This window comes from Dipteris shenzhenensis, chromosome 14, assembly GCF_047967505.1.
Source record: "Dipteris shenzhenensis isolate YYH24624 ecotype China chromosome 14, Dip_SZ_1.0, whole genome shotgun sequence".
In the NCBI taxonomy this organism is placed as follows: Eukaryota; Viridiplantae; Streptophyta; class Polypodiopsida; order Gleicheniales; family Dipteridaceae; genus Dipteris; species Dipteris shenzhenensis.
In genome coordinates, this window is record NC_141609.1 from 3,137,032 (window position 1) to 3,148,855 (window position 11,824).

Genomic DNA, 11,824 nt, shown 5'->3' on the forward strand with positions numbered 1-11,824 from the left:
ACACACACACATAGAGTTTGCAAATCATTTGGACTTTCCTATGCACGGGCTTCCATCACAGGTGCTGCAAATTAATCATCCAATCATCTTGACAATTGTTTTCCTTTGACAAAACCAATTTGAAGGCAGTGCTCATGAGTACTTGTACTCACTTGTTCTAATCCACATGCCCAATATAGATATTGTCCCCCATATTTTCTAAAACGTGTGGGTGTCTATGTGTTGATCATGTGTTTAAACCCCACGGCAGCTTAGGGGGGTTTCACAATCGTCCTCGGACGGACGAGGGAAACCCCCAATACCCCATTCGCCCTCGTTTGAAGCGTTCATCCACGCTTGTATTCACAAGCAAACTGTTTATGTAATAAATGCTCCACTACAATCACCCACAATGGCTATCTTACATGGTAAGGCTGTTAGTCTCTGCTGTGCGGGACCCGCGTTCAATTCTTGTGAAGAGCACGGATTGGCAGAGTTGTCGTAGACACTCAGTTGGACATGCATAGGAGGTTGCTCGATATTTTTTAGTCGCCTGTCTGTTAGTTTTTTGTTGCGAGTGGGCGGATGAGTGTGAAGACGCTTTTCCATGGCGTGCTTTTTTATTGGCCGAGACACCATTTGCCCATTTACGGGAAGATGTGTGTGAAACCCCCCTTAGGATTCTATCTTGGTTACCTCATATGGGGGCGCTATTGGCACTTTCAATTTTTGTATAACGAACACACAAAAAAACAAGTCTCCCATTATGGCCATCATGCATATTTGGGAATTCAAAAATGCCATTGTTTTTAAAAGAGGCCAGGCGACTGGCTCAGTGGTTGAAAGTGAGTGTAAGCGAGGGGTGTGTGTGTGTGTGTGTTCGATCATTGGCCAGGTATGTCCTTTGCCCAACACGAATCCCAGTGCGGTTGGCTCCTCAATAGGGATCGGCAAGTACGAGTTGAGTGAAGGTGAGGGGAGGGGAAGGGGAATTGATGTTGCAGGAGCAGGTCATCGAAGACCTCGATGAATATTCAAGCCTCATTGTGAGAATGTAATTTTCCTTTTGTGTATCTACTCTTTTTTGGTTTTAATACAGTTTTGAAATTTCCACACAAAATATTTGCTCACCAAGATGCAATTGTGAATTTACTTCTTGTGTTGGGTCAGCAAAGGTATATAGTTCCCAAAAATTGCCAATAGCTTGCTATCACTATCTTCACTTGGAGTGTCCAGCACCATAGGCTCTACCCTTCCACACCTAACATAGTTTCCATTATTATGCAATGGATCAAGGTTTCCACCCGTGAAAATGTGGGTCACATATTGGTGAGTTAAGGGGCATGGCATGAACATCTCAAGTAGCACTTATTGGTGAGTTAAGGGGCATGGCATGAACATCTCAAGCAGCACTTTGGTTGGGGTATACTCCCTTGCTTTGAGTAATGTCAATCCAGGAGAAATACAAAGCATCATGAATAAGGCAGCGACATGGGGTCTAGTGCATGTTGGTGGCTCAAAAATGATATTAATATTTGGAGTAACCGATATGCAAGAGACATCATTGCATGCTAAAGAGCGGATGCGAGAACATGATCCATGTATTTCCCTTTATAAGGGGTGACCCATGAGGCTAAAGCATAGTAAGTATCATCTTGCAACATTCTTAGAAGTCACTTATCAAAAGATGCTCCATCTTGGTGTTCCATTCTATACTTCCAAAATATGTAAGCCATCTCAAAAAGGCCTGAATTTGTCAAGCGAACCCTCTTCTTAGCATCATTCACACCATAATGGATATAGAGATCCATGCCAAAATTTCAAGTCATCATTACTTATATTTTTTGGAAGTGATTGATAATGTGGCTTGCCTAAATCCTTCATATAATAACCAACCATCCCAACAAGTGTGCATATTTTTTTGTTTTCAGCAGTGAGTAGACCCACTGTAATACTAACTTCTAAAACTTTGTTGTTATTAGGGTCCTCCAATGGCACCATTTAACCTTCGTAGAACTACTTCAAAGGAGGGGGACATATCAAAATAGAGTGCATGGACACTTAGCAAGGGAGCATACTAAAACTGATTGGTGTGTGGCATGGAAACTCACTCCAAAAGTCGTAGGTTAAGCCACACCATTAGCAATGCCATCACTAGTTGCATCAATGCCATCACCCCCCTGAGTTGTGGGACCTTTGCAATCAGTAGCAACACCATCACCAGCCACAAAAATTCCATTAGCACCCATTTTTAAATACCCTTATAGTAGATTTTGTTCGACCCACTTCATCGCTTTGTTGATCGATGATATTGATAGTGCGTGATTCATACCCATCTTCATTTTCTGGCAGCATGACATAGCCCTCCTCCTCTCTTCAACTGGGCACACCAATGGGTTAGAATTATAGTCCGAATTCTAGGGTGTCTGCATGGCATGTAACTTTACCCAAGTATCCTCTTTGCTCTAATTATAGACCTTAGTCATGCTCACTTCTTGTGCATTGATAGAGCAAATGGCAAACGAGCACACGCTCTTAAGAAATCCCATGTTGACAAGAGTGATTTTGTAGTGTACATAATGGTGGCATACTAGAGCATTAGTAGCATGACATAGAACGGGTGGTGGCGTATTGAGCATTGTGGAGCATATTGTAGGCAAACAAATTGGCCTAGTCCCACTTGATCTTTCATCAGCTTACTAGTTTTGATCCTTTCCCCTCTCACCTTCACTAATCTAAATTTGGATAATGAATTTATGTTGAGTAGGGCACCATATCGAGCCAACAAGTGTTTGTGCAAGGTGAATATTTCATATTCTATTACTTTCAAAGTTCCTCATGAAGGTTAATGCATTCTTTGAAGGTTACTTCATGCAAAGATTCCAACCCTTTTCATAGAATATATGAACATGTTTTCTCGGGAAGACCTCACACAAAAGGGATTCCACCATCACTCTACCAACAATATTTTCTTGACACTCCGTGGAAAGCCCATAAGACAATAAAGATACAAGATGAATCCTAAACATGCAAAATGCGTAAATCAAGAGATCAAACACTTGCTGAGGATAGGGCTATGTACCTAGCCAGCTTTAGTGAATGGGTATTCCTAATTTACAAGAAAAAGTTAAGGGTGTCTACTAATTACACAAAAGTCATGGACTAGACCATCATTGATCCTTTCTCTTACCTTCCCTTATAATATCTTGGACAAAGACACTGGCCAGGGGATGTATTCTTTCGTGGATGGGTATATAGGTATAATCAAATCTCAATTGTGAAAGAGGATTATGAAAAACAACTTTCATCACTAAAGGCGGAACTTATGCAAGCATAGTCATGATCTTTGAGGTGGAAATGCACACAATGACCATTTAGAAGTTTATGGTTGAGATCTTTTAGGGATAACTTAATATTCATGACAACATTTCTTGATCCATGGCAACAAATACCAACACTTGAACCATCTAAGAAGCATTTCCAAGGAAGTTCACGCCTCTCTTAACCACTTTAAATGTGTATTTTGTGTGTTCTTTAGGGTTTTATTTTCAAAAAATGGGTTCAACATGAAATACCAAGGCTAAATCAATCCAAAAGATGATGGACTCGAAGAACCTCAAGCAAGTTAGACCAAATTTTAAGCCATTCAAAAGATGAAAGAGCTAAGAAATGTCAAGCAAGTTTACTCATTCATAGGGTTCATGAGTTTCTATCAAAGGTTTACCAAGAAGCTCATTAGAGTGGCCAAACCATTGCATCAACTCACAAGGCAGAAACAAACTTTGAATGGAACAATGAAGGATGGTAATGAAGGCAGTGATATATAGAGATCCCAATTGGAAGAAGATTTTCCAATGCATTAAAGATGCAATTGTGTCAATTTTGACTTAATTTGAAGGGATCGTGGTTTAACAATCTTCTATATCGAACAAGAATTACTCCATGACTAACAGTATAACCCTAGGAATGGTGTATAATGTTTACAAGTTTCAACACTATTTTTAAGACAACCCTATTATGTTTATGCATCATCAAGAATTGGTCAATGAAACAATGTTTAAAAGTTTCAGCACTATTTGCTAGGCAACCCTATCATGATTCATCAAGCATTGTCATATTTGATCAACAAAACACTCATGAAAGCTAGATTAATAAGGCAGATGCTTATTTCAATTTTAAAAATATCTCCACAACAACATTATCCGAAGGTGTGTCAAAAGATGAAAGGTGTAGTATTGCACCAACTTCTAGAAATATACATTAACCATAGGAATCTATAAAGGAAAAGCAGGGATATAATCCTCTAAAGCACCACACCGATGTTTGATTCATGAGGCTCTTCCTGAGAATCATGTGCACACTCACCCTTAACCTCTAGGGAGTGTTCTACTAAGAATGATTCTTTCAACAACTTCCAAGGTGGTGGTAGTCAATGAAGTACTATTGGCCACAACTCTGTTTGTTTTCTGTTGTTGATGCCTTTCTAGGAATTGTATCACTCAGCTCAAAATTCCTAGAAATATACATTAATCATTGGAATCTATAGAGGAAAATTAGGGGTACAATCCTGTAAAGCAGGGATACAATCTATAAAGGAAAAGCAGGGATACAATTCTCTAAAGATGCACTTTCCACATTAGAGAATGATAGTAATTGAATGATCATTAAGGAGTGGCAAGACCTCATTTCTATATCGAGATCACAATCAAAGCGATATTAAATATTGTGTTATGGCGAAGGACAATATCGAACTCCACCCATTTGGTCATAGACCACACACTTATGCACATCCTCCTCCACATACTTGTTTCCATCCAACACCACAAAGTACAATAGGCATGGTCCATGTGACACCAAACATATGTTTGATTCATGAGGCTCTTCCTAACAATATGTGCACACTCACCCTTAACCTCTAGGGAGTGTTCTACTAACCATGATTCTTTCAACAACTTCCAAGGTGGTGGTAGTCAATCAAGTACTATTGGCCACAACTTTGTTTGTTTTGTCTTGTTGATTCCTTTCTAGGAATTGTATCGTTCAACTCAAAAATCCTAAAAGGAATTTTCTATGGTGTGACCTAGATGGTTTGGTAGAGACTAGAGTTAGGGCTACTTGGGAGGCCTTAATCGTCCCCACATGGGGAGGGGGCCTCAATATCATTGTTCTAAACTTGAAAAGCAAGGCCTTAATGTGCAAGGTGGTGGTTAAGGGGCTCTCAGAACCTTGGAAATATGTCGTCATTTGATGTATATTGTCTCCTTCTATAAGTGGAGATTAGATGGACATCACTAGGTGGATCGTTACCTCATCCCATCAGGGCTCCCTCCTTATGGTTGTTATCATGAAGCTTGGGGTAGCTTCAATAGTTCTCTTAGAGAGTTCCCCTTTCCTCTCTAGAGGAGATTTATAGGAAGCCTATCATGTGAAATGAAATTATACTTGATGAATAGGGCATGCTACTTGGTACTTCTCACTACTTGTGGGGTGGTCTAGATGGGAGAGAGGTCTTGCTTCCCTGTGGGCTCTTGGAAGGATTTGAAAAACCTTTCGGATGATCATAAACTCTAATTAGTAAGTCATCTTAGAGGAATTGCATGGAGAATTCAATAGCTAATTGCAATGACACCCTTGGATTGGGTGGTACAAGTGATAGGCCTCATAGTCGGTGTACTTGGCCTAGGGCCTTTATGAGGTTAGGTATTCTGCTTCAAGTCATAGCACTACAATGTTTAGATGGGGATGCTTTGGTCTTTTACGTTGACTCTAGGGGAGGTTGTCCAGGACTTCAAATGAGATTGTCTTGAACATTGCTTTTCAGCCTATCCTAGTGGTAGGTCATGTGGAGCTATGTTTTTTGGCTTCAAGATGGTATCCAAATCCCAATCCAAATCACATGCCTTTGGATTCATGGAGTGTTTGGCCCTATAGAGGCGTTTGCATAAAGTATTTGTAGTGGGACCCAGAGAGTGGAAGTGGATTGATGCAAGGCACTAAGAAAGAGCCTCCCATTATTTGGTCATGTTATCAGGAATTATAGGTAATTTCGGCTTAGCCTCAAAGATTGGAGACCTACCAGTGCCCCTCATTGGGAAAATTTCTAGATCTTTACGGATCTGCAAAGATCCTTTTACAAGAGACTCTAGAAATCCCTCAAGAATAAATATATCACTCTTTTGTTGTGACTTTCTATCCATAGAAGGATTGCAGTGAACTGGTGAAGGCCAATTTTTGGGGCAGCGTCTATTTATTATCATTGCCATTCGGCTAAGGAGTTTATCTTAGCATTGTTTATGGGGCTAGATATAGGCAAGAACCATCTGAAAGTGGATTTTGAGTATGCTAAGCACTGTTGTTGTCTCTCCTTTCTTCATGACCTGGGGGATCAGTGGCTTGGCTCTCTCTCTCTCTCTCTCTCTCTCTCTCTCTCTCTCTCTCTCTCCCTCTCTCTCTCTCTCTCTCCCTCCCTCCCTCCCTCCCTCCCTCCCTCTCTCTCTCTCTCTCTCTCTCTCTCTCTCTCTCTGGGCCACAGGCATTTTAAGAGAGGCGTGACTCTTCTTGAACTCTTTTGGTTTGATGATATATAATTGATTCATACTCTCTAGATAATATTCCTCGCTTTGCATACAAGCATTGATATGCCTCGATGGATACTTATTGGGAGATTCTAGAGAGTAGTTTAGTGTGCCATATTGGAGAGCCAAATGCACAAATGCTTTGGATGGCTCCCAGGTCCACCCTTCATACACATTGGTCATTATATGGATAGACACTATACACATTGGCCAAGACACTATACACATCTTGATAGCCATATAGGGTATTCTTGAGTAACCTCCCCTGAGAGGACTGTTTCTCTTAGGGAGTGAACTAGCTCCCCAATTTTTTTAGAGTCCTCTATAGCATTGAGGTGGCATTCTCAGTGTCAATCATGGATTTTCTCTTGCTCTATAGGATGATAATTTTTTTGCCCTTGGGGGATGTTTTTTCATGCTTGCATGATGTTTATCTACAATGATTTTTGCTCTTGGTATTTCTTTCATATTTTAAGAGAAGCCCTTTTCATGGAAACAAAAATAGCATTTGGCCAAGAGGCAATTGGGCTAGGAGAATTTCTCATGCCAAGCCTAGGGGTAGTAGTGCAGTGTACAAATGACTAGGAGAAAACCCTAAAAAAAAGGCTAGATGAATTGATGAAGATTGATGAACTATGACTCCAGGCACCCTGGTCACAAAGTGTAATACAAAGGAGGAGGATGCTATGACATGATTGACACATGTTTTTCATCCTTGCACGATGTATATCTACAATGAGTTTTTCTCCTGTTGTTTCTCTCATACTTGATTACCTAAGGAATTCACAAATTCTTCAACATATGCATGGTGTATGCAAGTTTCGTAAACGTAGAGTGTCTTGAAATGGGTGTGTCAATGAGTATCACATGGGAGGTCGGAATCATACTTTGATTTTTCAATAAGTGGCCCCTTTAAACCCAATTGGATTCCACACCTTAAAATACACAAGATGTTAGCTTTCCAATACATGTAGAATGCATAAAGTTTGGTCTTTAAAGTATACATGAAGCAAGAGATCTGTTGGGATGTGTGAGTCGAAATCAGTTGCACATGAATACCTCCCAAAGTATGAAATTTTTGCAAATAGGTGTTTAGACCCACATAGTGGTGACAACACAGAGTAAATATAATTACAATTACACAACAACAATAATAATTCTAGAAGAAGCTATAGTGCTTAATCAAGAAGATATTCCAAAGAAAGAAAACAAAGAAGTAATAGAAGCAACTTTAACAATATTAGAAAGTGCATAATTAACAACATGACAACAATAATTATAAAAGAAATGCCATAAAGTTATAGTGCTTAAGTTAAGAAAATAAATAGAAGCAACTTTGAGTTCATGGCCAAAGTAATGGGAATTGAAGAATGAACATCTTGTAGAGAAATAATTCAAGTTCTCAATTGGATGGCAAATATTATGGATGACGAGTTTAATGCTCTCATGAAGAGTCAAACATGGTCAATCATATATCTTTTAAAAAAAGAAGCCAACCAGCTGTAAATGGGTTGACAAACTCTAGTTCCATTAGGGATGGAAAATTTGAAGGAAGGTTAGCTATTAATTTAGGTTATTCATAGGAATCTACGACAGACTATGAAGAGACATTTGCATCAGCTACAAAATGACCATAATTAGAATAATCATTTGCTTTATTTTCTCGTCTGATTGGCCTATCCATCAAATGGATGTGCGAAATGCATTTTGGAATGTTTCTTTAGATGAAGAGATCTACATGACATAGCCGAAATGAAAACAATTAAACTTTTGTACTAATAATGCAGTCTCTTTGTCTTACTCATTTACGCATATAAAATACCTAAAACATATGCATAGTGTATGCAAGTATTTTAAACATAGAGTCTCGAAATGGGTGTGTCAAGTATTACATGATGGAATCTCACAAAGTCTTACTTTATTTTTGGCCTGCCTTAGGTCTAAGTGAAGGTGGAATTTTTTGAGGGCCTGCCCCCATTTTTCTCCCCTTTTTTGGGTGTGCCCCTTTTTTCTCTACTTACTCCCCCTTTTTTTGGGCCTGCCCCCTTCTCTCTCTCTCTCTCTCTCTCTCCTTCTCCTTCCTTTCTTCTACTAGAATAATCACCCCCCATCCTCCTTCCTTTCTTCTACTACTATTGCTCCAGGGACCTTTTGGGCAGGACTTATGAATGACAAAAGTCATTCACTTGTTAAATTAAGGGGACCCTTTAAACCAATTGGTTTCCACGCCTCAAAATATACAAGATGTAAGTTTCTTAAATAAATGTAGGATGCACAAAGTTTGGTTTTTAAAGTATACATGAAGCAAGATTTCCATTGGGATGTGTGAGTGAAATTGGCTCGACGTGAATACCTTCTAAAGTATGGAGAATTTGCAAATGGGTGTTTGGACCCCTATGGAAGATACTTTGAGGGAACCCTACTACTAGGGTTGGCTTAGAAATTGGACTAAAGCTGTGAAATACCAAGAACAAAATGCATGCCCATGGTAAGGCTATGTAGTATAGAATGGACAACTTAAAAACATGAGACCGTAACGACAAGAGATGGGGTGGGATTGTTACTTACCATGCATGTGACGATCTTTAACAAGCCTATGGCATCACTTTACTCAATGACGTTTGTGGGACCCAAGTACATTTGTAAGGGTGTGGAACTGTTGGGCCAACGGCCTTTGTGTGAGATTACGAGAAGAAATAGGGAGGCCAATTTTTGAGAAAACGGCTCCAACATATGGGATGGCAAAAATGGCTCCTGTACTTACTGTTTGTAAAAGACGAGTGATAAGCATGTCGGCAAACGTGTTGTTCTATAAAAGTAGGTAGGTGTTCTTGACTTGTGGACTTGCAATAACAAGTATGGCACTGATTAGGCCGATCACAGGTGCAAGCCCACTAGATGGAAACTTTTGGGATCCCACAAGGGACTTTTTGAGATACCATAACAGACTTTTTAGGGTCCCCGAAGAGACTTTTTACGATACTGATTACATTGGTACCATTTATTGGCTAGATGCCAGGCTGGGAAGTTGGACCCCATGAAATATAATGTCATCCATGCTGGTTCATATAACAGTGACTACGCTCATGACACTTGCGAGGGGCACATGGTGAGCAGTTGCATCGTAAGGAACCAAACACCCACTTGCATCGTAAGGTGTAAGCCTCTCCGAATGGGACTAAAGTAAAGCCAGGGTGGGGTTAGAAAAGGGAGGCGATGAAACCCAAGCATGATTGATTTGTCTTTTGGGACGGTCGGCTTCGTCGTTGAAAGTTGAGGCTTCTTCTTCCCCCTTTCATACAAGAGCACGGACAAGTTGGCTGTGGCTATGCTTGCTCCTCTTGCTTGAGGCCTTATCCATCATCACTCCCCTCTCCAGGTATGTGAGCTTCCTCCTCGATCTCCTTTCCGTCACTCGAGCTCTTTTCTTTCGCGAAATTCCGTTCGTGGCAGGTCTGGTGACAGGGAATTCGCGCAAGGATCTCCGATCCTGGCTCTCTCCTCCTCTTTCTTTTTAGATCCTCTTGGGGATTATTTGAGAGAGAGAGAGAGAGAGAGAGAGAGAGAGAGAGAGAGAGGTTATTCAGCATAAAACCAACCAGAAAAGAGAGAGAGAGAGATTATTCAGCATAAAACCAATCTTCTGGTTTGATCCTGTCCCTGCATGTGCCATGCATTCAGTTTTCTCTATGTAACTTTTGTTGCAGGTCTTATTTTCCCCTCCGCTACCATGGCGCTAGGTCAAGCAGGCAATATTGCATTGGGGACTGCTATCACTGGTATCCTGTCATTTATTTTCGGCGTTGTGGCTGAAAACAAGAAGGTGTGTTCGGCAACTTGAAAATTTGCTCCAGGGAGTGATAAACAAGTGCCAAACTTAAGTGTGTTGTTTTAGAAGCTTATGCTTTGCCTTTCTGGAAAACAATGAAGCTTATGCTTTGCCTGTGCCTTACAGCCTGCAAATGGTACTCCAACGTCAGTCGGCGATATGACGTATGCTTGTGTGTACCCTTCTGATCCGTCGATAGCTCTGGGTGCTTTGTCCATAATCTTTTTATTTATTGCTTCCATATCTGGTGTGGTCTCTATTTTCTACCCTTACGGCAAGCAATCTGTTCCCGTGGCTGCACTTTCAAGGAGCAAAATGCTGGTGGTCTTTGGCTCCATCTCTACGTGAGATTACTACCCTTGGTACCTAGAAATATCGTCTTTTTTTGACAATTTTAATTAATACTACGACAAGCAAGTCTTTTTGCTTTAATTGGAAAGCTAGCGTTGAAATGTCCAAAAGGCTCCGTTTTTCTTAGATTTTCAACTTGTCTTGTGGTGCAGCGTCCTATTTTTTGTGTCGGAAGGACTTCTGATGTGGGCCACTATCACCGAGGGTATGCACAGGACCAATAACATTCACACCACTCCACATTGCCCTACAGCCAAAACTGGCCTCATGGGTGGTGCAGCTTTCCTAGCTTTGGACACGACACTTTTTTGGTTGATTTGCCAGATGTTAACGATGAACGCTAGAGAAGATCACTTGGAACCTTATGATGAGGATGGCAAGGGATCCTATGGTCACGTCGTTGCTGCTGAGTACACTGCTGTATCAGACCATCCTGCTCTAAAAGTATGAGCGCTTATGGTGCACACCTAGTCTGTCATTGAACTGTAAGGACTTATTTAGTCTTGGTGTATAATATGCGCTTAAAAGTTGCTCTCTGTAATGTGGAAGGTCTACTATTCACTGCTCCACTATGTTAAAAATGGTCTCTCCATGTAGAGTCCAAAATTTGCATCATTTTGATAAGTGAATGGTAACAAATATCGTGGGCTCTTGGTAGTATGGAAGGGAGCCTCAAGCAAGTTGACGTTGCTATTTTTAATGTAGTTCTCCTTTATAAAGGTCTACTGTATTTCTTGGCATGCATCTGTGTTGCTACCCATGCTTATAATATGCAAGGCCTGTCCTGTATAAGAGTTATTGACACTTCTAAAGCTAGATATGCTATTTTGCGTATGTAACTCTGTTTAAATAATTTCTACAGTCAGAATCAATAACTCTTTGTATGAGGTTTTGGAAGCTTGCCAGCATTCATGAGGATAAAGGAGCGTGTTGTCTGTTCTGAGGTTGTCTTAGTTGGTTGGTTTGTTTATCTTTGGTGCATGAGCGTGTTGTCTGTTCTGTGGTTGTCTTAGGTGGTGGTTGAAATTCACACGTCGTATTTGTTTATCTTTGGTACTAACGAAAAATTTCCACAGGTCCTCAGATAAAT

General features: G+C 40.5%; 1 protein-coding gene across 1 annotated transcript; it reads left to right on the forward strand.

Annotated features, from left to right (window-relative positions):
• Nucleotides 1–9,777: 9,777 nt before the first annotated feature.
• Nucleotides 9,778–11,299, forward strand: LOC147894073 (keratin-associated protein (DUF1218)). The gene is made up of 4 exons (XM_087385417.1): nt 9,778–9,933; nt 10,262–10,377; nt 10,510–10,727; nt 10,887–11,299. Exons 2-4 carry the CDS (start codon nt 10,285–10,287, stop codon nt 11,182–11,184), a joined length of 609 nt encoding a protein of 202 aa, XP_087241543.1. The 5' UTR covers nt 9,778–9,933; nt 10,262–10,284; the 3' UTR covers nt 11,185–11,299.
• Nucleotides 11,300–11,824: the final 525 nt, after the last annotated feature.

Coding starts and splice junctions, on each gene's coding strand:
- LOC147894073 (XM_087385417.1), top strand. CDS start 10,285: ATGGCGCTAGGTCAAGCAGGCAATATTGCATTGGGGACTGCTATCACT. Junction 10,378..10,509: donor TTGTGGCTGAAAACAAGAAG/GTGTGTTCGGCA, acceptor TGTGCCTTACAG/CCTGCAAATGGTACTCCAAC. Junction 10,728..10,886: donor GTCTTTGGCTCCATCTCTAC/GTGAGATTACTA, acceptor CTTGTGGTGCAG/CGTCCTATTTTTTGTGTCGG.